The sequence below is a fragment of the Vicia villosa genome, unplaced genomic scaffold (assembly GCF_029867415.1).
Source record: "Vicia villosa cultivar HV-30 ecotype Madison, WI unplaced genomic scaffold, Vvil1.0 ctg.003769F_1_1, whole genome shotgun sequence".
Classification (NCBI taxonomy): domain Eukaryota; kingdom Viridiplantae; phylum Streptophyta; class Magnoliopsida; order Fabales; family Fabaceae; genus Vicia; species Vicia villosa.
This window is the reverse complement of record NW_026706293.1, coordinates 103,004-130,159: the sequence shown is the minus strand read 5'-3', so window position 1 is coordinate 130,159 and position 27,156 is coordinate 103,004. Positions and strand designations below refer to the sequence as shown.

Genomic DNA, 27,156 nt, shown 5'->3' with positions numbered 1-27,156 from the left:
TCAATGGGAGAATGTTAATGAATCTGATTATGATTCAAGTTATAGAACTTTGGTCCGAGTCTCCCTAAAATTTTGGCTCCCACTTCAATGTCTATATCTAAGTCCCCACCTATTTTATGTCGTATTCCTGATTAAACTTCTGAAACTGCATATATTTTTGTTCTAATTCCACCAGTGTCACCTATTTTGAATCGCATTCCTAGTTCAACTTCAAAACTCTAGTATATTTTTATTACATTTTCTCTAGTATTGTATGTGTTTCTTAAAGCAGCACTTTCTACACCAATTATAGGATATTAGTGAAAAATTAAAACTAATATGCTCTAAAAACAATTAAAATCGTCTGAGTCGGAGGTAAGTAATAAAAATAATTTTGTCATTAGTGACACTTGTATTTCTGATATTGATATGAATGATGTGCTTATTGTCTTGCGAAGAGATAAAAGATCTTGTGTCTCTAAATATAAATATCATATTTTTCCATTTGTCTCCTTTAAACATCATTCTCCACATTATCAAATTTTTAATGGAGTTGTTGATTTAGAAATAATTCAACTGTCTGTTCAAGAGGTTTTAAAAATTAAAAATTATGTCTAAGTTATTAAGGAAAAATAAAAGCACTTGAAAAAAACTAGAACTTGGGAGATTTTTTAAAGATAGGAAAACAAGAAGTTAGTTAGATGTTGATGGAGTTATATAGTAAAACACAATTCAAATGATACCCTTGATCGTTACAAGGTCAGACTAGTGAAAAAAATACACTCAAACATATGACATTAATTATGAGGAGACATTTGCTCCAGAGAAAAATATGAATTTAGTTCGTATATTATCATATCTTGTTGCTCATTTTGCTTAGAAACTACAAAAGTTTGATGTTCAAAATGCATTTTTGTATGAAAACTTATAAGAAGGGGTGTATATGGATATTCCCCCAAGTTATGGTCATACATTCAACAAGGTATGTCAATTAAGGGAGACCTTATATTGACTAAATTAGTCCCCTTAAGCATGGTATGAGAGATTCATAAAAGAAATAGTTCTTTGAATTATAAGCAGAGCCAAGGAAATCTCACTCTTATTCAAACATTTAAAAGTAGGAAAACTAATTTTACTTCTTGTTCATGGTGATGATATTATTACGAACAATGATTTAACTAAAATATAATTGCCAAAGAAAATATTATCAGCAAAGTTTAAAATGAAGGACTTTGGCCAACTCAAACGTCTCTTGAAAATTGAGGTATCCTATTCAAAGAAAAATATTTTTATCTCAAAGAAAGTATGTGCTTGATCTTTTGCACGAAACATGAAAACTTGATGCAAACCTACATGCATTCCAATTGGAAAAATTCACATGATGAGTTATGAAGAGGAAAATGTCAATTTTGACTAGATACAATATCATATATTAGTGTGAAAGTTGACTTACTTGGCACATATTAGACCAAAATTGACTTATATGATCAATATAGTGAGTCGATTTAATAGCAAATCATTTGCAAGTTTTTGACTAAATTCTAATATCTCAAAGTCACTGTGGAAAGAGGTCTCTTGTTCAAAAGAGATGAAAATCTAACTATGGAGGCATACATAGATGTTGATTATGCAGTTTATGTAAGTGGACGAAGATCTACTTTTGACTATGGTATTTTCTTGTATAAATTTTTTGTTGGAGAAGCAAGAAGCAAAGTGTAGTGACTGGATCATGCATTGAAGCGAAATTTAAAGCTTACACTAAGAATTTGTGAATTGTTGTTGATGAAACAAGTTCTAGAAAATTTGAAGATACAATGTAAAAGTAATATAGAACTTTTTGGGACAACAAATTGGCCATTAATATTACACATAATTTTTGTTCAACATGACATACAAAACACATTGACATTGACCAACATTTGAGTGGACATTTTAAATAATAAATTGAGTTAAATTTATTTTTATTTGTTTTATTTTATCTTTAATTAGTTTTATCTTATTGGAATGACTGGTTAAACAAAAACATGTTAGATAACATCTGAATTTCTTTTCCTATTAAAACAAACTGATTATTGTATTGTTAAAAAAAACTTTTAAACATTAAAAAAACTTTTTTTTAAAAAATAAATCAACCAAATATTTAATCATTGTTAAGTGTGCGACATGCATGAACAATGCCATACAATGTCTAAAAAGTCAATAGTCCTCCCTTGTATCATATGTAACCTATGGGAGAAAAAATGTCAAGAGCATGTAGTATACTCAACCTTTGGTTGGCCTAATAGTTAAAACAAAAAATCACACATAATCCTTCATGGATTTAGCCTTATCATACTTTCCTAGTATAGCAAAATAAAATTTCCATTTAATAAGTTTGAGTCAAAACACTTTCCTAAGTTGCAAAAGGAAGACCACTTTGGAGAACAAGACAAAACATTCCAAATATTCCAATTCTTGTATATACTTTTGAATAATATAGTTCATACTTTCTAAAGAATATGGCATATGATTCTAATGTTTCTTTCTCATCCAATAAAATCAAGTTTTGGAATCACTTTAGTTCCTTTCTCAATGGGCAACTCATTATCTTTTAAAGACTAGATTGCACATTGTTACATAACAATACAACTTTAAGTTTTTCAGCATAAATAACTAATAAAATCATATTTTAACACACAAATTTGAACTAGATTTTTATGTCTATTAGCCTCACTATTTTTAACACACAATACACTTATTATATTATCAAACATAAAACACATTATGTATTCTTCTTCACTCTTGATCTTCAATCCTAATTATGCATAAGAGTCTTTCAACAATATCCCTCATGCAAGGCCTTTCAACTCTCTTCTCTTTAAGACAATCATGTGCAAGTTCCCAAAAGAGTTTAATGCTTGTGATCAATTTATCACTCAAGGGTTCCATAGATAGAACAAGCCTTTGATCAACCACTTGCATGATTGCGCCATTGCTCGCATATTGACTCACATGAATTACGAGGTTAACGTCGTCTTGATCGCGAGTAAAGTCTATCGCTTTCTTTGAAGTCAGAAGCTCTAGAAGAACAACTCCGTAGCTATAAACATCACTTTTATCGGTTAACTGGTAGTTGCGATAGTATTCAGGATCCAAGTAACCGAGCGTTCCCTGAGCACAGGTGGAGACATGACTAAGTCCCGGGTTAGCCAACCTGGAGAGTCCGAAATCTGAAACTTTGGCGTCGAATTCATCGTCTAATAGTATATTTGTCGACTTAACGTCTCTATGATAGATAGGGGTGTGTGCAGAAGAATGCAAATAAGCCAATGCTTCAGCTGTTTGAAAAGCAATCTTCAGCCGTTTATTCCAGTCGAGAAAACTCGGATACCGACCTTGAATATGATCATAGAGGGTTCCATTCGAGATATACTCATAGATCATCAAAGGTTGCTCAGATTCCACACAGCAGCCTAAGAGTCTGACTAGGTTCTTGTGATTGACTTGAGAGAGTATTGAAACTTCATTAAGCACTTGCTGTGTGCTTTTAAGGTTGCCAACTCTAGCTTTCTTGACAGCTACTAATGTTCCGTCTTGTAGTTCGCCTTTGTAAACTTCCCCGAAGCCGCCACTTCCTAAGATCCTGTCATGCGAAAAACATTTCGTTGCTTTCTTCAACTCTCTCAGTTGAAACATTTTGTAAGGCTTATCGACTCCAATGCTTGATTTCATCGCGGTTTCTCTTTCATTGGCCAGCTTAGAGTGTTTGAAGGACTTCGCGATTACAACAAGAACTATTGCGAATGAGAAAAACGAAATAACTGCTATTGAGACAATCAAGCTGGTTTTCCAATTGGATTTTCTCTTGTATTTTTCACAGGTTGCCGCAGAAGGGTTCCAATGGAATCCTCGATAACAAAGACAGCGGAAGAGTTTGTCTTTACCAGAAAGCGAACACTTAGAGTCTCTAGAACAATCGGCTTGTGTCCTGCATACAGGTTCAGATGGAAGAGACCATTGAATCTCTAGACCTTCCTCCCACTGATTAGGAGGTTTGTCTTGGTCCAAATGAAGGATGCTTCTGAACGCTTTGCAACCGGAACTATGAAGGCGAATCTTGTAAGCCGAAGGCATGCCACCAGCAACAAAAGTGCAACAGGGGCGAAGACCACTCGCACACTCGTGTGCTCGCTTTCTGTCAACGCGACCTGAATTTTCCAAGTAACGATGACAGATACTAGACGAAGTGCAGTTAAGAGGAGAAACCAAGAGGCGGGGCGAACAGTTGAAGAGGAACACTGTGTTCGACGAAGTTATGTTGAAAGGAAGTGATTGATTTAACCAAATTCCATTACTTACCAGCATGTCTTGTGTGACACATGAACCAGGTAACCACGGTGGTGCCTGCACCACCATGCGCTGGATCGAAGACATGATTCTGAGTACAACATAGGAACCTCCATTGAGAGTGTCAAAGTAAAGCTTTTGAGAATGAGGATCACAACGAAGCCTATAGTACGGATCACCACAGTTCGATTCTATACTCAAAGGATACGGAACTTCTATAGAACCACAGTTTGGACAGGTCTTTTGCGAAGAGGTATAATGACAAAAGAAAAGGCTAAGAAGAACGACATAGCTAAAGCGACTCCTGTTTGATTCAACAATCATTTTGCACGGACTATTGGGAGAAGAAAACTGTTATGCATTGATATAGCCGCGATCGAAGAAATAAAAAGGCTACGCGTAGCTACTGCAATGGAATAAAGTGGCTCCAAGAATCTACCATAAACATATAAAGATCTAAGGGACCAATTGATACTAGATGTATGGTGGAAGAAATGAATATCAGAAATATACTCTCTTTTATAAGGTGCAAAGAGAAAAGGCTTTGGAACTTGCTCAACTTTGCAAAGTTTTTTTACTTTCGTTTTAGTCAAGAAACGCAAATATATAAATATCATAGTGGAAAGAAATTAATGATTAAAATACAGAAAATGATTGTAGGCTAGACCTATGAGAGAGTTGTGTAATTGTGGCACTATCAGTAACGAAAGAGACAATCCAAATGTTCTCGTATGTAATGGTATGACTTCTGACAGGTGGATCATGCGTCGAGTTAGTTACAGTTACTTGTTAAATCTGTTGGTGAATTCAAGATTCAAACAACTGATAGAATCTTCTATGAATGACAAAACAAAAAAAATTCACAGAACGCTACTGACTAATGAACTTATATAACGAATTTGACAGAACGCTACTGACTAATGAACTTATATATCAAACGCTAAAACGGATTATTTTTATTGACTTAGGTAAAGCAGAAGATGGAGTCACCACTGCATCCAGTGTTGTCCATAGATATCCTTTAGTTACTGATGAAGAATCTGCAAAAAATATACAGAGAAAAAAGATGAATATACTTTTGCATAAAAAATACTTTAGAAAAAGGAAACTTTTAATTATGTGCTAATCGGAAAGTGGAAATGGCATCTGTAAATATTGTTGTTTGTTCTTGATGGAGAACAAAAAATGCTTTTGCAAAAGGATCTAAGAAATAGTTATTAATTAATAATTTCACAGTCTCTATAATATAATTTTTTTAACATTTCATTGGATAGTTGACATATATAAAAGCAGTATATAAATATTCAAACTTTGTTAGTAAAAGGTTCCATAATTTCAGCAGCACATGTTTAAGATTGAGTGGAGTGTAGATTACATATTTCCTAATCAAGAATTAACATGAATATGATTCTACATGATTTAATGGTTGGAAGAAATAAAGATTTTGAATGGAATATTTGTAACATAACTTATAAGACAAGGAAAACTGGTCCTAGAATCTGTTCTTAACTCACTACAAATATCTAATCAGTGTTTTTATGAGCACTGACATCTACATAATTTTGTTGAATCATGATTTTCTTGAAGCTCAAAAGTGCATTTTTTGACGAAATAGCTTCGGTTCGATTCGGTTCGGTTGCTCTCGATTAGAACGGATTATGTTGTCCAAAATTGATTCTACTTGAAATTTAAATTTATAGTATTTGAATTAATTGATTTTTATACTAAAATTTACTGGTCAACTTATTTTTTTAGAAATTAATTCAAACATAAAACACTTTACCTTCAATCCAGGGGTTGGCCGGCTTAGTGGTGAAGGCTGAGATCATCAGAGTATGCTTTCTCTTAAGATCACATAGTTCTCTTTACTTTGACTTTAAACGGCGCCCTTGTAAGTGGACGAAAAATTGATCCCTTTAGATTATTCGATCTCAATTTCGAATACAAAGACTTCAAAAATAGAAAAAACACTTTAGTTTCAACTCAATTTTTAGACCGCATCAATTTTACATAATAAATTTACTCAAAATTGATTTTTTTTTCACTTTAGAACCAAACACATTGCAAGATTGTTCTAGCTCAGACTAATTGGCCATTATTTCAAAATTATTCCTAGTTAATATAGCAACACAATGAAATAATCTAATTATTTCAGAATTCTTAGAAATTAACCAATATCCTCTTCAATTGAAAATGAAAAAGACGAGTAGTAATTTAGGGTTTGGTAAAAACAAAGAAAATAAACCAGCATATGTAAATTGTAAAATATAATGACAAAATAAATAAGAAAAAATAAACAATGTCACATAACATAGTAACATACCTAATTAAAGAATCAGAGAAAGAAGAAAAAAAAATCAAAATATTGATTTGGGTTATTAAAACCCCACACTTTTCTCTTTCTTCACACAAGCAAAAACAAAAACTTGAACAGCCCCTCCCTCTAGCGGCGGCGCGTGGTCTTCACATTCCGCTGTCGTCGACGAAGCTCCTCCTCTTCTTTATCCATCTCGCCGACACTTCCAAACCCGTAGGTACTCTTTTTTTCTTCGCTATGTAGTTCTCAATTTCACAAATCTCACTTTTAGGTCTTTCTAAGTTTCGATTTCAATTTCAACTTTAAGAGTGCCAAATCGCTTATGGTTTTTGAGATTGAGTTTTCAACTGAGTGTTCATTGATTTGATGCACGCATTCATCGATAAAGTGAAGCTCTCATTTTCCGATGATTTCTATTTGATTGCTTAATTTGAATGATGCTTGTTAATTACAAACATTTCTTTTAATTTGTTGATTAATTTTTAGGTAGGAGGAAGAAGAAGCCAACAAAAAAATGCCTCCTTATGATTGCATGCTTCTATTCAAGCCACATGTGAAAAAAGAAGCCCTAATTGGTTTAGTTGCAAGGATTGGAAAACATGTATGTAGAAGAAATGGGGTTGTCACTGAGGTTAAGAGTTTCGGAACTATTCAGTTGGGTTATGGTGTGAAAAAACTTGATGGCAGATTTTTTCAGGTCTGCTGCAATTCACAGCTTATTCATTTTTCCTCCTTTATCTGCTCTAGTGTAACATTAGTGCTTTACTGTGTTTTTTTATTAGGGTTGTATTGGTAATGAACAAAGCTATGCTACAAAAACTAAACAAATTAATGTGATACATAGGTAGATGTGTAAAAATGGCTTTGATAATATGTTTAAGGATTTGGGAAGATGTTTCATATAGCTTTGTTGTCAGTAGCATTCTATAGCACCGCTATAGCAGAGTAGCGCAGTGGTGGTAGGTTTGGTACTGCGCTAATGATCTGCGAGCTGCTGTCAACAGTACTGGTTGTAGCAGCCGCTATTGTGCCCGCTATTAGAATTTTAGGGATAAATTCTTCATTTTCTTTGTTTTAAACTGTTTCCCTTATTTTAAGGGTATAAATTTCAATCTGAACCCTTTGAAGAGCAATGTTACATTCTTGCTCATAAAAAATCGATCTGTTCTTTTTCCTACATTTTATTAAGTTCTATTTTTTTCCCTTCTTCTTTGGGTAAAGCTTTATTACCCTATACTTTAGGTTCTTTAACTATTAGTATAATGATCTCTTGAATTTTGTGCATTAGTTTACTTCCGAGGGTTTATGTTTACTTTGTACACTAGTTTTTAGTCTCTGCAGTAGTAGTTATCCAGCTATCTGCTATAACATTTTAGAGTGTCGACACTACAAATCACTATCCGAGATTAACAACATAAATTTTGAGGTAGAATTGGATTTACTGGAGTCTGGATGTCAAAATCGTAGATTATGGGGATGTTTGAGAAACATATTAGTTAATTGAAACTGGTAATATAACATACTATTGGCATTTAGATACATTTGTTGAATTAATTCCACCACATCATAATGGTCATAGTCACAGAGCTAGTAGTTACCTTTCTTCAAATAGGAAAACATGGGGGGTCACAGTGATAACAGAACCTAGACTCGGGGAAGATGAAGAATCATCATATCTCAGGTTGGCTGAAATAGTTTCATGAGTTCTAGCAGCAACTGCACCTGGTGGGCAACTTTTTCTAGCAGGAGAAACCACAAATCAGGAGGACAAATGGATGTCTGCAATCCCTTTCATACATTAAATGTAAGCATCTGACAGCACAATCCGTGAGGGGACTATTATGATGACCATTAACATGAGACAAGCCATTATAGACTAGGGTATAAAGCATTGAAGCAATTCTTCGTTGCTGCTTTAACTTGAATGGAACCCAACTTAACAAATTCTGAAAATGTGAACTAATTCATGAAAGGACTGAGACAAGTAAAAAACCAAGCGGCTGTCTGTTTCTCATAAAACTCCATGTCATCTAGAACTAAAGGCAGGTGAGAATATGGTGCTCAGAAAAGATGAAGCATAGCAAACATACTTTTTGGAACCATGTGTTTTTTTTAAATCTCTGTAAAAACTCACTTTAGGTTGGATAGAATTAAACTGAGTACAAGAAATAAGCTTTGCATAGGCTTTACCTAAAATATTTTTATAAACTATCTTAAGGATGAAATCAATATATAGGTATGTACTATGAAACTCTCTTCCATTGAAACAAGTACTTCTGCATGTTATTATAATACATTCTAAACAAGCTCTTTGGAATTCCCCCTAACAATATTACTGTTCCACATTTCAATGTAGCTCAAATAACATCTTAATAAAAATTCTAAAACGAGCGTTATCAAATGTCCTGTTTTCCACATGCTGATGCTGTTGATGAATCTTTAGCAAACTGTTAGATCCGATCTGATATAAATATTTACGATTATACTTTAATATTATTGATTATACTATTACTGATTATACTCCGGGAACTTCTTCCAAATAGAGTTAGAATTCGTAGGAAATTAGGAAATACAACAATGAGATAACAAAGAGGAAATAAGTGAAGGTAACCCACTCCTGATGTTGTTGCTCGCTGCTGTCAGTCTTCCCGTGACCGGTTGTTGAGATGACGGCAACACCAGTAGTGAAACTTTTTTGTTCCTTATAATTATTGTACTAAATACCTGCTGCCCAGGCCTAATACTAACACAAACTTGCAAATATTTAGTTTGAAAGTGTGTCTTTGGTGAAGCAGTAGTGGCTGTGTTCTTCTCAATGTTTAAATAGTAATTATGTAGTTAAATAACATGTTGCATTTTCTATTTTTAATGAATGCAGGGCCAACTGATGCAAGTGAGCATGATGGCTACACCAGAAATCAACAAAGAGCTGCACTACCTAAACAAGGAAGACAAACTACTGCGTTGGCTTCTGGTTAAGCAGCGTGACACAAAGTTTGGGCTTGAGTTCATGGGAGATGAAGGTCGATTAGAGCCAAGCAGATTCTCTCAAATAAATAAACCTGATGACGACGATGAGGAGGATGAAGACGATGAAGAATATGAAGTGAATGAAGAAGAAAACATAATGAACTAAAAGGTGGTTGTATTTTGTTTGTTTCCATTAGGAGAAAGATGAAACCGTCGTGCATCATAGGTGCCAAACATATGCTTAATAATAGTGCCTACATAGCAATTAGACATGATCAATGGCTTTGAAGATTTTGATTAGTAAACAGCATGTTGTCTCTTGATTTTAGAATATAATTTTTTGTAACTGTGAATGTCAAAAATCCTGGGATTTTGAATTTGGTTTTTGCTGATAAATGACTAACAATGTACTTTGGTTAATAGAATCCAACACTTATATTTTTGGTCTTTCTTTTCAAAATTTGGATTTTTGGTTTCTCCATCTTCACGTTGTTGTAATTTTGGTCTAAAATCGGATTGGTAGTTACAAATTTTTGAGTTTAAACGGGATTGATTATGCAATTTTTTATTCAAAGTTTAATATTTGATCTCAAACCTATCCTTTGGTGTCAAAATGTATCATTTATGGGGGCAAAAGGATAGATTGAGACTAAAATGTGAAATTGGGAAGGCAAAAATTATTATTTTAGATAAATGAGAGACCAAAATGCATTTAGACTCATATTTTGTTTCATTCTATGAATCAAATCAAATAAAGAGTCGTGCTATTTAAACAACAAAAACCGGTACCTATTTCCGGAGACACACAGTATGTTTATGAACTCCATAAGTAACGTGATAAATTGTGTTTTGTTAGTTGAATTTTTCTAAAAACTTGGCCACTTTAAAAGATTTCAGTCTAACAAATCGTATTTCATTAAAATGTTTGTTTTGAGTCCGAGTCTGCGCCATTTGTTACTTTCACTTTATCTTAATCTGTTATTAAAAATAGATTTGAATTAAGAATAGATTTGAGTCCGAGTTCTAGTATTGTCCGAACATTGCATGAGCTAAAGTCACTAGGAACATTGTAACAGTAATTAAAATCAAATCATTTCAATTTTCCTTTTTCTTATATTTCATTTCAAAGAAAAATAGAAATAATTTTAAAAAACTCAATAGATTTTGTCAGAAAAAATTATATGTATACGTTCAGCTGATCCATACTTACACATGCCATTGCCATTCTAGTTTTGAAAACAAACCAACCATATATTTTAATGGCACAATGATCATTATTTGCATTTACACACAAACTTAAAATAAATAGTTTCCAAAATTAACAAATACAGATGGAGTAACCATCGCATAAACCAATATCTTCCCAAAGGAAAACCAGGGTGCTATTTTCTTCAATGAAAACTTAGATAGCATCTGAGAGCTTGCAACAGCGTGGTCTGGATTTGCGGTAACAAGTACTGCCTATTGGCCTCTTTGGGATATGATGGCCAGGCCCGCCAATAAACGTATGAGTCTGAAAACAGACATGTAAAAGTGGTGTGAGCAAAAAGACTTCCCAAGTTCCTTGAATTAGAACTGAAATGCAAAAGATTACAAGTAATTAGTTAGATCACCAGCAGCATTGAAATATCTGAAAATCATGTCATACACATTAAGTATAAAGGGCATATCGTGTAAGAGTACGTTGCATGTGTGAATGAGAAACAAGCCCTAATCTTGCTGAGCATGATTTATTAATGTAGATTCAACAGAAGTTGAGCAGGCTTCATTATATCATACAACAGAAAAAAATACTGACCATATGAGCAAATCAAGAAAGTTCAAATCCGGCATTTGAATTGATAGCATATAGAAGCTTTGTTCTCAAAGTTCCTGGACGTTTGTATGTTGGAAGCTGTAATCATTGAGAGGAAGAGTATAAAAGTGTAAGCAATTCAAATGTAAGACATGGTATCAACTAAAAAAATCAACATTTTTCTCTCAACAACTTAAATCACCAAGTGGGAGTGTTTGGTAAGTCAAGATCCAAAAGCCTATACTTATTACAAAGTTTATCTATATGATATTTTCAATTATGAGATCGTGAAAATTTCAAGATCCTCGTGTTCAATACATCCTAACTCATAATTGACATGAGAATCTTGCTTTCAAATGTCATAGTCAAATCCCTAATACCTTATTCATAGATTTTCAAAAACACTAAGGATATGTTCTCCAAGTACTTCGTTATTACCTTAAGGGTGTTGTAGCAGGTTGAAGCTGATGGAAGCCGATCTACATCTTGTCCTCCAAATGTTGCCCAAAGAGGGACATCACATGCCACCTAGGTGAACAAATAGACCCAAGCGATACTAATCAATGAAATCAAGACATTTTAGTGTTCACTAAAAAATGCATTATTTTTGGGGTTTCTTTAATATCCATTATGAGATCAATGAAAGTAGAAATTCTAAGATATGAGAGAAAAAAGAAAGTAGAAATTCTAGAAAACTAAAGCTGGCTAAAAGAGCCACACAAAGGTCTAGTATTTTCTTCCCTTTAATAGAATAACCATTGAAAAGAATGCTGAAATAACCATTGAAAAAGAATATCAGGCCCAAGAATCAAAATACAGTGCTCTTTTATTCACAATGCAAAATACAGTACTTAAGGAGACCCTATTTAGTCTCTCAAAAATAAAAAATTTTAAACTTCTTTCACGAACCATAAAGTAAAAAATATTTGGTTGCAAAACAGTTATAGTTATGCTAAACAGTCCACAAGTAACAAAAAAATCAAGCCATGCCTTATTTCATTACGATAAACAAAGTAAACGGGCCAACACAGGTGCTAGTATAAATGATCTTGAATGCCTGTTGAACATAAAAATCAAGAACATACCTTGTGGATGGTAAAAGGTGGCTGTAAGTATTTGAACCCTAGTAATGGAGCACGAGAGCAACTGGTGACAAATTTAAGAACCATACAGCGCTCTTTAGGTTCAAAGCCTTTAATCACCTGTATACAATTGGCAGAAATGTCAAATAATTTGCATAAATTCTTCATTACTATAATCCACTGAGGTTGAAAATAACGGTTAATAGTCACATTCTAAAGCAAATATGTATATGTTAGACAGGGAAAGAAACTGCAATTTAACCAAATTAACCAAACTAGCAGCCCCCCGCTTGAGGTGGGGAGGGAGAGAGCAAGGTGTAGATCTCGGATACATCAATTGAATGATAAACTTATTTGAAAGAATAACTAGGGGCAAAAACTAGCTGAACACTTGAAGCTTGAGTTTGGATTATGATAAAAATAGGTTGCTCAAGCTTGAGTCATTAATTTAAATTAGTCTAACTAAAAGTTTGAGCTTGACTTGTTAAAAGGGATAAAATTTGAGCTTTGTTTAGCTAATAATATACTTTAATTTTTTTTTTTGCGTTTTTGAACATTTTCTTTACACTTTGAAGTTATGAATTTAGTATTTCAAAATATTTCTATAAACATACGCTTTAAATCACAAATAAAATAACATTTTTCATTATCATATATGTCAAGCATATGGGAAAATATTGAAAATAACAAAATAAGGGAGACAACTTTTAACATCAAGTCATCAATTCTCCCTAACAAGCAAACTCGACAAGAAAGAAATGAAATTGTCAAATCGTACTACACATGAGTCATATGACCACCAACTTACAAAACTGAGAGGTTTGCATATATCAAGAAAACTACACAATATTACATCAGTTTAAATAATTTGTTGTGCATGGATTGAGATTGCTATAAATGTGTGTGTGTGTGTGTGTACGCACGCGCGCGCGTGTGTAGTATTAAGGTTCCAATACCTCCCAAAAGATTTTGATTGTCCGGCTCCCCTCACTGTAACCACCAGTGTATCGTGTATTATTTTTGAAGTCTTCAACATCAATATCGTAATTGCCACCTGAAAGCAACTACATTCTTGTGTATCTCAGAAATTTTGCAGTAAAAAATGAACTCATCACAAATAAAATCTTCAGTATAAGTTATCATTAGTTGATTGTAGTGAATGAGTGAGCAACTGCATATTGATTCAGATATTTTTCTCTTAAAGAAGATACCTGATTAAATTCACTAGCGTTGAATAATTTCAACCAGGATGGAGATATAAGATCTGTTAGCCCTCTATAAAATGCATTTGAAAATGGAAATATCTGCAATTTAAACACTGTTATATATATACCCGTGATACAACAGTTAATACAGTCCAGAAGTGTGTAAGTTGCATTAGACTACAGTCAATGATGATAAAACCTGTTGGTTGAGTTTGTAGTCTGCCATCGCATGTATGTACTGCATCTTGTTTTCATTTGTCACAGAAATATCTTTGCCCCCAGACTTGAGCTCAATCACATGCCTTTTACCAAATGATTCTTCAGTAACTGTGAAGTCAAAAAAGAGCTCCTTGACATCACCATCATAATTCTGCATGAATGATTATTGTGAACTTTCCAGTGAAATGTTAAATTGCAAGAACAGACATACACAGTAACCACCCATGTCAAACATGGGAAAATTAATTTAAAAATTAGGCGAAGGGCGAACATCGAACATACAAATGCAAACTGGATCATGTTAATGAATTATTGAATTTTTAAGGTTTTCATGAATAATACTGAGTATATAACATCCACCACCCAAGACATTGGCTCTTGAAGGACGAATATCGTAGGTTGAGAAACAACACCAAACCATGTAAAATTTTGAAAACATGGATCCTAGCATAAAGCAATGTGATAATACATTGGGTATGGTCAGGAACGGATCTATGTTGTAGTATTGTGTGCAGCTGCCCCCACAAGTTTTTTGTTGTGCGCTTTGTAATTATTGGATATTTATTTTTTTGCCTGCACTTAAAATAGTATCTTGACTCTAAATAGAAACTAAGGTCATGAAAGGAGTTTCTTTCATTTAAATTTTTTGAAGAATCAAAGACAAAAGTTTATAGGAGATAAACTTTTGATGGTTGTATGGTCACATGCACATAGATATTGTGGAATAGTTAATACAGAATCAAATGATTCTGTTTGTACAGCTCATTAAGGATTAGGATTAATGTAATTAATTAGTTATTATTTCCTATTCTTTTCTGTAATTAGAATCAGCATTCATGGGAAATTAATTCCCTTGATTCTTAGGTCAGATTTCTCTTTCAAATTCTGCCTTATGCAGTCTATAAATACAGCATATGTAATTCTCATCAAATAGTAGAAAATATAAAATATATTTCTATATGGTATCAGAGCACGATCTGAACCATCCCTAAACTAGTGCTGCCAAACGATGGAGGATCCCAAAGCCGATGAATCACTCAAAGTGGAGACTGGATCATTTCCGACCAGTTCACACGAAGGGCTCACTCACCTCATCACAGGCCATAAATTAAATGGTCAAAACTATACCCAATGGGTAAGGTCAGTCAAGATCTTCCTCGAAGGAAAAGGAAGGGAAGGCTACACTACAGGAGATTCTAAATGTCCCGAAAAAGGAGACAAAAACTTTCAGAAATGGAGACTTGAGAACAGCCAAGTAATGTCATGGCTGCTCAATACCATGACAAATGAAATTGGTGAAAATTTCATGTTCTATGACACTGCAAAAGAGATATGGGATGCAGTGAAAGAAACATACTCAAATGTTGACAATACATCTGTCATATTTGAGATTAAAAGCATTCTTCATGACCTTCGACAGGGAGAATCTTCTGTTACTGAGTATTTTAATATACTTAACAAACACTGGCAGCAACTCGACGTATATGAAGAGGTTACATGGTGTTGTACAGAAGATCAAAAGAAGTATAAGGAGCTGGTGGAAAAAGATAGGATTTACAAATTCCTATTAGGGCTAAACAAGGACCTAGATGAAGTTCGTGGAAGGATCCTTGGAACCAAACCACTTCTCAAAATTCGAGAAGCCTTTTCAGAAGTGAGAAGGGAAGAAAGCAGGAAGAAAATCATGTTGGGAACACCCAACTCAGTTTCGTACAGCGAGAGCTCTGCAATGGCAGCAAGAGGGAATCAGCCCCGGCCACCACAAAAGAAAACCCGCCCCTGGTGTGATCACTGCAAGAGACCAGGCCACACAAAGGAAACATGTTGGATCATACATGGAAAACCTTCGGAGACCAAATTGTTCAAAGGCAAGGAGGGCAGAGGTAACACAGCATTTAACAATCAAGAAGCTGAGGTATACTCTAACTCATCTCCTTTTAGCAAAGAACAAATGCAGGCTCTTCAAAAACTCCTTCAGCAAACCATGTTAACTGCAGAAAAAAGTGGTACTGCTGTAGTGGCTCAAAGAGGTAATTACTTACATGCTCTAAGCACTATTAAGGAAAAAACAAAATCATGGATTGTTGACTCAGGGGCTTCAGATCACATGACTGGTGATTTTACTTTGTTTAGTAGTTATTCTCCATGTCCCTATAACTATAATGTTCGAATAGCTGATGGTACACATTCTAAGGTCATGGGTAAAGGGTCAATTGTCATTTCACCAAATATTACACTTGACTCTGTTTTGTATGTGCCTAAATTGGATTGTAACTTGCTGTCTATTAGCAAGATTACAAGAGATTTGAAATGTGTTACTAAATTCTTCCCTAACTTGTGTGAATTTCAGAATTTGGAGTCGGGGAAGACGATTGGCAATGCTGAAGAGTGTGCTGGACTCTACCTCCTTCAAGTGGAAAAATCAGAAGCAAAACTCAAGAATAATTATCATGTTGCAGCTGTAGTTTCAAGTGATGATAATCCTGTAATGATGTGGCACTATAGATTAGGCCACCCAAATTTCATATACTTGGAAAAAATGTTTCCCTCTTTATTCAATAAAAACAAGGAATATTTTCGGTGTGAAATTTGCCAATTGTCTAAACATACCCGAAACCATTACCCACCCCAATCCTATAAACCCTCCAAACCTTTTTCATTAATTCATAGTGATGTATGGGGACCATCACGAGTCCGCAACATTACAGGCTCGAGATGGTTTGTCACCTTTATTGATGATCACACACGTGTTACCTGGGTGTTTCTAATGAAGGAAAAATCAGAAGTAGGGAGAATATTTGAAATTTATCATAAGATGGTACAAACACAATTCCAAAGCAATATTCAGATACTTAGAACTGACAATGGTCGTGAGTATTGCAACCTTGCTCTAAATTCCTATCTTCAAAAGGTTGGAATTGTTCACCAAAGCTCGTGTGTGGACACCCCCCAACAAAATGGAGTAGCGGAAAGGAAGAATAGACACCTTTTGGAAGTGACTAGATCAATCATGTTAGCCACAAATGTCCCACAACACTTTTGGGGAGAAGCTGTCCTTTCCGCAACTCACCTTATAAATCGAATGCCCTCCCGTATCCTTAACTTTAAGACCCCACTCTCCACACTTCAAAACCTATTTCCAACCAGCAAAATATTTTCCTCTATTCCATTAAAAATATTTGGATGCTCAACTTTTGTCCATAACCTCAACCCTCACCGAAGCAAATTAGACCCAAAATCCATCAAATGCATTTTTCTTGGTTACTCCCCTCACCAAAAGGGATATAGGTGTTACTCTCCCCATACCAAAAAATTTTACCACACTATGGATGTAACCTTCTTTGAAAATCAACCCTATTACACCAAAAATGGTATTCAGGGGGAGCATATCGTAAATTCAGAATACCAACTTTTGCCTCTTGAACTAACCGAACATGACAAAATCTTACCAGACCAAACCGACAACACTCAATCAGCCGAACCTATGCCTAAACCAGCTGGAAAATTACCAGAACAAACCTCTAACATTCAGCCGAGTGAAAGGACAAATGAAGTTATGACGGAAACAGGACCAATTATAATCTCAACCACATCTCAACAGGATTGTGATCCAAAAACAGGTAATTGGAAGGGTTTTTGTTATAAAAGAAGGAGGAAGGAGGTAGAGTCAAGCATATCTCCAATGCAAGGCCATGAGTCAAACCAGGCTCTAGAAAATGAAGTTCCCATAGGTAATATTCTTCCTAACTCTGAACATGTTGATACAGCAGATATTGATATTCCTATTGCTATGAGAAAAGGGGTTAGAACTTGCACTAAACACCCTATTGAAAAATATATCTCCTATGGTAAACTATCACAAAGTTACAGGTCCTTTGTAGCAGCTGTTGACAACATAGAAATTCCAAATAATATTCAAGAAGCATTGCTGAAACCTGAATGGGCAGCAGCTGTAACTGAAGAAGTTCAAGCACTTGTAAGAAATGGCACATGGGAGATCACTGCTATACCAGAAGGGAAGAAAGCAGTAGGATGCAAGTGGATATTTTCAATTAAACACAATGCTGATGGGAGTATAAACAGGTACAAAGCTCGGTTGGTTGCTAAGGGATTCACACAATCATATGGGGTGGATTATGAGGAGACTTTTGCACCTGTTGCGAAGCTCAATTCTGTCCGGGTTCTACTATCTCTGGCAGCAAATCTAGATTGGCCCCTACACCAACTAGACATAAAGAATGCATTTCTAAATGGAGAGTTAGAAGAAGAGGTATATATGCAAATTCCTCCGGGACTTGAATCACCTGGAACCTCAAACATGGTGTGTCGACTTCGCAAATCTCTATATGGCCTCAAACAATCACCAAGGGCATGGTTTGATAGACTAACAAAAGTTGTCAAGCAAGATGGTTTTGTTCAATGTCAAACAGACCATACTATGTTTGTCAAGCACTCTTTGGATGGGAAGATAGCTTTGTTTATTGTCTATGTTGATGATATCGTAATTACGGGAGATGATGATACACAAGTCAACCAGTTAAAGAAAATTCTAGCAAAAGAATTTGAAGTCAAAGACTTGGGACAACTCAAGTATTTTTTAGGGATGGAAATTGCACGAACAAAGAATGGTATTTCAGTTTCTCAAAGGAAGTACACTTTGGATTTACTTCAAGAAACAGGTATGCTCGGATGCAAAGCTGCCAATACTCCCATAGAACAAGTAAAAAGGAGTGAAGACGAGGATGTACCAGCTAATAAAGATAGATATCAAAGTCTAGTAGGAAAACTAATCTATCTAACACACACCAGACCAGACATTGGTTTTGTTGTAAGCATGGCTAGTCGTTATATGTCAAATCCAACTGAAAATGACATGAGAAATGTGAACAGAATTCTCCAATACCTAAAAGGTACGCCGGGCCGAGGACTTTATTTTCAAAAGAACTCAAACAGAGGTATTGAAGTCTACACCGATTCTGATTGGGCGGGATGTTTATCTGACAGGAAATCGACTACAGGCTACTGCACCTTTGTATGGGGTAATATGGTAACTTGGAGAAGCAAGAAACAATCTGTTGTGGCCAGGAGTAGTGCAGAAGCTGAATTCAGAGCTATGTCACAAGGTATTTGTGAAGGAATTTGGCTTAAGCGAATGCTAGATGAGATCAAAATTCCTACCAATCACCCCATGAAGATATTATGTGATAACAAGGCTGCTATTAGCATTGCTAAGAACCCGGTACAGCATGATAGAACAAAGCACGTGGAGATAGACCGACACTTCATCAAGGAGAAAATTGATCATGAAGTTATAAGTGTTAACTATATTCCATCATGCCAGCAAACTGCAGACATTCTAACAAAAGCCCTTCCAAGGAACATATACGAGAATATCAGATCCAATCTGGGTATGATAGACATCTACCACCCAGATTGAGGGGGAGTGTGGAATAGTTAATACAGAATCAAATGATTCTGTTTGTACAGCTCATTAAGGATTAGGATTAATGTAATTAATTAGTTATTATTTCCTGTTCTTTTCTGTAATTAGAATCAGCATTCATGGGAAATTAATTCCCTTGATTCTTAGGTCAGATTTCTCTTTCAAATTCTGCCTTATGCAGTCTATAAATACAACATATGTAATTCTCATCAAATAGTAGAAAATATAAAATATATTTCTATAGATATATTTTTGATAGTGTCGAAAATGAAAAAAATATTACAACACTTTCAAAATAAGAATACAAGAAAAGAGTAATTATAATTTGTAAATGTGAAGGTGGGTACGGTTTTTAAGATATGCATTGGTATAGTATTTATAACATATCATTTTTAGCTTAATGTATCTTTTAAAACAAATATTTATTGTATATAATCTATCCCCCGCCAATTGAAATTTTTGGATCTTTCGGCGTGGATCATCATGATTAATTTCGACAAAAGATTTATAAGAGAAGCAATAACATGGATATATCTCTTGGGATTACCTTGACATACATAAGACTCCTGTATAGCTCTGGATCAAGTGTTGATAATTCATCAAGAAAGCTATAACGTCCCAACAGCTTTTGTACAAAAACATGCGAGAAAGAGTAATCAAGTAATATTCCTTCATAAAGAGCTTTACCAACTATTCTTCCGAGGAACTCAATCATCTGAAGACCATTGTCCAAAAATCTTGCGGAAGCAGTGGGAATTAGGAGGCTATCTGAAGTTGAGGTTTGGGAAAAAAGCCCGTATCTACAGCCAAAAGAAAAAGTTTCAATTAAGATAGTCGCTCCTGGAAGAGGAAATAACTATGAAATAAATGCAAGAACATAGAAAATAACATCTCAAACTTACTCAGGAGCAAATGCTTCTTTTGATATGTCAGTCAAGAACTCCTTCGATAATCCACCATAGTCCAGACCAGCCTCCATAAGGCCACATTCACTGACAAATGAGACATGGATGGATGACTTCAACTTTGACCCAAGTGAGTTTAATTGTTGAAATCCATCTTCAACAATATGACCCCGACGTACTACAATCTCAATGGCTCGTGAACCAGGTTCAGAAATTTCACCAGCCATTTTGCGTGAAGTTTTATCCATCTTGATGAATTCACGAAACATCTCCACTCTATTTCAGCAGTAAACCAAGTGATTAAGTACTTCCAATCAGAGACGGTCATGTGTTGCATTGAAATATCAAATGAATATGACTTTAATGACGTATTGCAAATAAATATCTCTTCCCCTCTACTCTCACAATGAAGAAAAAACCAATTCAATTACATTGATGAATACTCTCATTGACAATTTTTCTCCCTTACAAAGTTTACATTTGTTGCTTTGCTTCATTTAAGTTTTCTTAATGATCAACATATAGAACATAATGGATAAATAAATTAAACTACCACGAAGTAACCAAATATATGAAATATCCACTATTTTACAAGATACATGATCAATAGTATCCGCAAGTGATTCTCCATGCACATACTAAGATAGTTCAAATATGTAGAGGATGTAATAACGACAATATTCTAAGTTGATTATAGCTTACCATTTCTCAATTTAACCCATTGATAGTAGCAAGAAAAGACAGTATTTCTTAGAATTGTGGTTGAGCCTAACTCGACCTTACAAAACCGGCTTGTAAGGTGAGGATCTCCCCCACTTATGTTCATGTCCGATGTGGGACTCTTTAACACACCCACGTTGAAATTCCGCTTTCATTGTGGCCCAACGGATCTTAATTCTTGAATCTGGCGCTGATAACATCTTACAATTGTGGTTAAGTCTAACTCAACCTTACAAAACCGATATGTAAGGTGAGAACTATCCCTACTTATAAACATATGTTCAAGCCATATAATGTCTGATGTGGGACTCTTTACAGTATTACACGGTGAAGATACTCGTGAAAAGTTTTGCCAAAATAGGAGAGTTAACACAACCAAAAAAACAAAACTAAAATTACGTTCTTTTTTTAACTCTTGTGGTCAGTATCTCTTTTTCCCTAAGTTTTATCATTCTAATAGGTCCAGTTGATGTTACAATGAAAAATGTCAAGAGGATAGAAAGTACAGAAAGCAGAATTCAATAAAACATAATTTATGACAAGCAAGAGGCCTCAAAATGGTCACGGTCACAGAGCTAGTAATTACCTTTCTTCAAATGGGAATACATGGGGAGTCACAGTGATAACAGAGCCTAGACTCGGGGAAGACGATGAATCGTCAGATCTTAAGTTGGCTAAAAAAATTTCATGAGTTCTAGCAGCAACTGCAACTGGAGGGCGACTTTTTCTAGCAGGAGAAAGCCACAAATCAGGAGGACAAAATGGATGTCTGCAATCCCTTTCATACATTAAATGTAAGCATCTGACAGCACAATCCATGAGGGGCCTACTATGATGACCATTAACATGAGACAAGCCATTATAGACTAGGGTATTAAGCATTGATGCAATTCTTCGTTGCTGCTCTAACTTGAATGGAACCTAACAATGTTAACAAATTCTCTAGAAAATAAGTTTCTGAAAATGTAAACTAATTCATAAAAGGACTGGGACAGGAAGAAACCAAGCTGCTACCTGTTTCTCATAAAACTCTATGTCATCAAGAACTAAAAGCAGGTGAGAATAGGTTGCACAGAAAAGATGAAGCATAGCAAACACATTTTTTGGAATGCCTTGTGGGCCCTGCCTCATAGGTTTTATGTCCCATACATCTGATGGTTCTAAATTCACTTTGCTCGGTGCAGAGTGACTGTCAATGGGATCTGTGCAGTCTGTTGCGGTTTGTGACTTACCTGTAAATTTATGGAGTACGCTGACCCACTTACTGGCCCCATCTTTACTTGCCTGTTTTGGAATCTTCTCAAAAGCTTTATGGTTTCCATTTTCACTTGAGTGGTTATCTGACATATGTTTGTGTTCAGAGAAAAAGGAATCCTCAAGTTCACCCCACAATCTCACAAGAAATCCAGGAGTAAATGATAGCATGTTAAGAACTGGTAATGATCCCCGAATTGGACTCAAGACTGAAAATACTCTAAGCAAGTTAGAATAAAAAAGTGCAACATCACACAGATCTAGCTTCCCCAAATATTCCAGACTGTTTGATTTTGAAGTCTCAGCCTTGTTGGTGGCATCTCTATTCACTGATGCCAAAAGATTTGTGAGATGCCATTGCTGACAGACAGGCTTAAATTGATCCATGTATGACATTATTAACGACTCGTGGGTTGAACTTTCAGCATCAGTTTGGAGAGATTTCTTCTTTTTGAGCCATTCAATATTATCAAGACAAGCCAGTAGGCTTTCTGTTAGAGTGACAATTACATGGACATACAATGCACAGTCTAAACCTTGATTGAAGGATCCGGAGTCTGCATGATTATTTTCCTTCCCTGTTGCTAGACATATAAAGTTAGCGAGAGACCAACCAACTGGTGGAATAGCCTTGAAAGAGACAAGAACTTCTGACTTTACCAACTCTGACATCTCCATTAAAACATCCTCTTTCAAAATCTGTCATCACCTGTCAGATTTTGATCAGTTCTGATATGTTTGAATCATAAAGCATAATTTATGAAGTTATACAAATCTATGATCTTATTAACTCTAGACAGATATGATGGCAGCATCTTAATACTTCAGAGCCGCTGTTTTATATCTTTTACAGATAGAGTCAATAAGTAAAGAACCATTACATATTCAAATTAAACAACTTCGAGTTTTTTCAGTTTAAGAAGTATTGTGTGTTGGGTGTGAGTATTCCTACATATAAATACTGAGAAAATATAATTAGAGAGCAGTTTAAAAAGAATATTAGAGCCATTTGCATTATCATAACTCCAATACTAATAAAAGACAGATACTAACAAATACAAAACTTTGTTATTAAACAACAAAGATCCATCTCTGATGTATAAAACTTACAACTACAATATCCAACAAATTACATAAGAATAAAGAAATAAAATGTACATGCATAATTATGAAATATCAACTCATAAAGTCACAAGTTGGAATTAATTATACATAAACATATGGGTTACATTTGCATGATACATTAGAAACATCAAAATATAAGAATGGAAATTTTTATAATGAATAAAAACTATAAAAGAGAACAAGTTCTCATTAAAACAAAAGAGACAGTTATTAATTTTGCACATGAAATTGTTCTGCTTTAAGTATGCTTACCAATAGTGCCTGAAAACATGTGAACATAATCGATTTGTGTTTTAAAGCAGGCAGAAGAACAGGTGGGATATGTTGCACTAGCCAAGGAATAGTCATTAGATATAAAATATACTGCTTAGCAGCATGGTTGCCATTCAGCATACAAGGCCTTTCTCCATCAAAGTTTGTCAGAGAAAAGGGCCGCACAGCTAAAGTTATTGCACTTGCAGTAATAAAAAACTTCTCATCGGCCTGGGTGACAACTTTCATCTGGGAAGAGTGTTTATCCAATGTACTTATATATCTGGCAATAGAAACATAACTGCCACTTTTACTACTCCCTGTGAACTCAACTAAACCTTTCACGGCTAAGTCTGCATCTAAGCAGTCGTCATCTGTAATGCCTTTCCATCCTTTTATATCAGTTAACATTACAAGAATACGCATTGCTAGAGATGTAACAATAGTAATATCTTGAGCCCCTGAATTGGATTCACTATACTCTGAAAGAATCGAAAAACTAAGAGAAGCAAGTCGCTGTGCCTGGTAACGCCAAATTATTCTCTCTGCAGAGGTACCAATCGCCAAAAAGCAATAGTTCAGCTTTGAATCTATACAAAGAAAGGAATACATCCATTAGACATATATTAAGTATGTGTGCTAACAAGAAAAGGGAAAATAGGTCTATCGAATTCTAAAAGCTACAAAAAACAAAGCAACAGAAAGTATCTTGCCATTCATAATTTGATATAAGATGTTGTAGGCATGCCATAATGTCAAAATGAGCAACATAATTGGAACACTAACTTGAAGCCTAATAAGAGGATAAAAATGAGGGAATATACCAGAAGAATTCAGGCTTTCCAATAAGATTGTAAAGCACATCTTCATAGAGTATGTTTTTTTGCTATAAAACTTTTGATGCCGATTTGAGAACCGGGTCACAAAGAACAGAAATGGCCTCAACAAATTGTTTGAAATCCAATTTGCAGTCATCACCCCAGTATAACTATTCACCGATGTCTCCCACTCCTGCTGAAGCTGAAGAGCAACCATTTTTGTAACCTTGAAGCGCCTCCATACTCTCTTTCAAAATTAAGAAAAAGTTGTCATTTCTCTAGTTTGATACAAACATGAGGTGCATGCAAATATGTTGTTTTTAACTTATGCGATAAACTATTATTTGTTAGACTCTTAGTCGGTACAAAATCATTTCAACTTTCTATTTCCTATAACTACAGGTTCAATAATTGATCCAGTCTCAATTAAAAAAAAAATAGAACTCCACTGTGTCTCAACTCAAGGACTTACTCTAACGTTTAGAATATTAATTTTTCTTCTGAGATAAGATTTGTATATTTATATTTTATATTAACTAATTGAGATCAATAGTTTCTCTTATAATTTTCCAAGTCTTCCTCTATCTCTAGTTGTTTTACTTCTTTTATTCTGGTCTATTCTCCTTCCCAAAAAATCTACAGATCTTCTCTCTATGCCCAAACCACCTAAATAAGTATATTTTTCACCATTTTTTCTACTATAGGTGCTACCTCGGTACTCTTTCTAATATTGTCATTTCTAATCTTATCCTGTCTAGTCTTACCATAAATCCAATCTCGAATTCACATTGAATGTCAGTGTAAAACTACTAACTAGTTCACCGCAACATGATGGAATGGAGTGGTGTATAATCAGATTCCATTGTTTAGATTTGCAAATAATAGATAGAGCGGAGTGGAACGTGATGAAATTCATTTCATCCTATTTCAACCAATCCTTCAATTTTCATTCCCCTATTTTAGATGTATGCAATGGAAAGAACTAATTTGTTTTGTTCCGTCAAATTATAAAAAAAATGCACAAACAATGGAATTAAATCTCTATCTCATTCACCTCCGCTCTACTTCATTCTATCATGTTCCATTCTGCAACGCTCCGTTCTAGTCCATCAATCCAAATATAGCCTGATTATCAGTATAAAACTACTAACTAGTTCACCGCAACATTACACATCCCTTCTTTTACAATTAACAAGTCCTATATAATCTACACTTCTTAGCATGCAATCAAGGAACTATCAACTTACATCTTAAAATTTCTATGCGAATCAAAAAACAAAAACGGCAAAGATATCGAACCTGAACGAAGAGAGCAGCAGCAGCAGCACGTTTTGCATAATTACGAAGCTCTCTTTCCCGCGAAACCTTCTGAAGAAGATCATCTCGCGTAATCTCCTTCGCACTCGCTCCTCGCAACGATACCTGAACAAAAGTAGCAGTAATATATAGCGATTCAATCGTTTTTTGACACAAAATTAAACGAGATTTAGGTATAACTAACAAGAGTACCTGGTGTTTTCGAGGTGCATCCATGGAAAATCAGGATCAGAAGTGAGGTTTGATGCTGAAATCCATTAACAAAACTGTGTTAAATTAATCACTCTTTTGTAATCTTCTGTTAATTTCTTCTACAGATTTACTTTATCTCTCGCCCGAATTTCTACTCTGTTAACCGCAACTGAGTTTGATTCAGAAGAAAGAACGAAGAACGAAGAAAAAAGAAAAGTTAGTTTTATTTTTATTTTTATTTTGGTAAGTTGACATTTTTATTTTTTCAAATTATCAATAACAAAAATTATTATTATTCGACAGTTTTATATATTTTAAGAACTAGTTGATGTGTGTATACAGTTTAGTTACTAAAGTGAACAATTAATGTTTAAAAATTAAATTAATTAATTAGATTTATTAAAGGGTAATGATAACATATTAAGAGCTAAATGTAGAAACTTTTTATTAAAAATTGTAGGGTTAATAGTAATTCAATGTTAGTGAATTTTGTTTTTCCCCTCCCTACCTTTAGGCAACGGTTTTTTCAAAAAAACTGTTGCCAAAATCTACCTATGACAACAGTAGGGTGTAAATCGAAATACGCTCATATTACGGAGGGATAAACCACTGTTAACCCAAAATTGTATAATATTTTTATTAAAATTTTATAATTGTATAATATTTTTATTAAAAATTTATAATTAGTATTTTTATTGCTTTGTTTCAAGACAAATTTTCTATTAATGTGTATTTTAACCTATGCCCTTAGGACATATTTAGTTTTATCTTTTATTAAAATGTTATCTATTGAAGAATAATTCTAAAGATTATTTATTTAAGCAATTCTATGATATTTCGCGGAATAAGGAATAGATGGAATATTTGTTTATTTAAGCTGCGTAAATTTTAATTTTTTTTTGCTTTGCACATACTTAGGGAGAATAATTAGTGTGCAGATAAATTTGTTAATTTAAGTTTATAAGTTAATTGTTTTACTTGGTGGAATGAGGTTCCTTCAAGTGTTCGGTTGAATTTTTTTAGATATAGATAGGTTTGAGGTCAGATCATTGGCCCCTCATATTTATACCTATTTTCTTTTTATATATCATGTGATAAGTCCCTTTTTGCTTTAAAAAAATCTAAATATTATGTATGTGAGCCATTGTAATCTAAGTCGATTTTCCATTATGACTCTAATTTAATTATACAAATTAAACTTTTGATAGTGAATAGTGAAGGAGAAATGTCATAAATC

General features: G+C 34.5%; 3 protein-coding genes across 6 annotated transcripts; 1 reads left to right on the top strand and 2 right to left on the bottom strand.

The window, feature by feature from the left end:
- Nucleotides 1-2,659: 2,659 nt before the first annotated feature.
- Nucleotides 2,660-5,388, bottom strand: LOC131641458 (wall-associated receptor kinase-like 20). Its single transcript, XM_058911751.1, has one exon. It carries the CDS (start codon nucleotides 4,627-4,629, stop codon nucleotides 2,755-2,757), a length of 1,875 nt encoding a protein of 624 aa, XP_058767734.1. The 5' UTR covers nucleotides 4,630-5,388; the 3' UTR covers nucleotides 2,660-2,754.
- Nucleotides 5,389-6,664: 1,276 nt separating this feature from the next.
- Nucleotides 6,665-10,073, top strand: LOC131641465 (uncharacterized). 2 transcript variants are annotated; one of them, XM_058911757.1, is made up of 3 exons: nucleotides 6,665-6,839; nucleotides 7,113-7,319; nucleotides 9,501-10,073. In XM_058911757.1, exons 2-3 carry the CDS (start codon nucleotides 7,137-7,139, stop codon nucleotides 9,756-9,758), a joined length of 441 nt encoding a protein of 146 aa, XP_058767740.1. In that variant the 5' UTR covers nucleotides 6,665-6,839; nucleotides 7,113-7,136; the 3' UTR covers nucleotides 9,759-10,073. The 2 variants fall into 2 exon arrangements, with proteins under 2 accessions (XP_058767740.1, XP_058767739.1); XM_058911756.1 differs by having other exon boundaries at nucleotides 6,666-6,839; nucleotides 7,109-7,319.
- A 773-nt stretch (nucleotides 10,074-10,846) lies between these two features.
- LOC131641464 (E3 ubiquitin-protein ligase UPL7-like) lies at nucleotides 10,847-26,136 on the bottom strand. Of its 3 annotated transcripts, none has more exons than XM_058911755.1 (15): nucleotides 25,920-26,135; nucleotides 25,710-25,832; nucleotides 24,417-24,657; nucleotides 23,593-24,182; nucleotides 21,976-22,914; nucleotides 21,548-21,882; nucleotides 20,239-20,517; nucleotides 19,884-20,136; nucleotides 13,874-14,044; nucleotides 13,681-13,773; nucleotides 13,426-13,533; nucleotides 12,473-12,589; nucleotides 11,826-11,915; nucleotides 11,391-11,486; nucleotides 10,847-11,167 (listed from the first exon to the last, which is right to left on the bottom strand). In XM_058911755.1, exons 1-14 carry the CDS (start codon nucleotides 25,941-25,943, stop codon nucleotides 11,403-11,405), a joined length of 3,447 nt encoding a protein of 1,148 aa, XP_058767738.1. In that variant the 5' UTR covers nucleotides 25,944-26,135; the 3' UTR covers nucleotides 10,847-11,167; nucleotides 11,391-11,402. The 3 variants fall into 3 exon arrangements, 2 of the variants coding, with proteins under 2 accessions (XP_058767738.1, XP_058767737.1); XM_058911754.1 differs by having other exon boundaries at nucleotides 10,847-11,105; XR_009295554.1 differs by lacking the exons at nucleotides 10,847-11,167; nucleotides 11,391-11,486; nucleotides 11,826-11,915; nucleotides 12,473-12,589; nucleotides 13,426-13,533 and having other exon boundaries at nucleotides 13,874-14,001; nucleotides 25,920-26,136.
- Nucleotides 26,137-27,156: the final 1,020 nt, after the last annotated feature.

Coding starts and splice junctions, on each gene's coding strand:
- LOC131641458 (XM_058911751.1), bottom strand. CDS start 4,629: ATGATTGTTGAATCAAACAGGAGTCGCTTTAGCTATGTCGTTCTTCTT.
- LOC131641465 (XM_058911757.1), top strand. CDS start 7,137: ATGCCTCCTTATGATTGCATGCTTCTATTCAAGCCACATGTGAAAAAA. Junction 7,320..9,500: donor TTGATGGCAGATTTTTTCAG/GTCTGCTGCAAT, acceptor TAATGAATGCAG/GGCCAACTGATGCAAGTGAG.
- LOC131641464 (XM_058911755.1), bottom strand. CDS start 25,943: ATGGATGCACCTCGAAAACACCAG. Junction 24,183..24,416: donor GGAAAGCCTGAATTCTTCTG/GTATATTCCCTC, acceptor TTCTTTGTATAG/ATTCAAAGCTGAACTATTGC. Junction 11,916..12,472: donor CACCTTTTACCATCCACAAG/GTATGTTCTTGA, acceptor TTGTTCACCTAG/GTGGCATGTGATGTCCCTCT.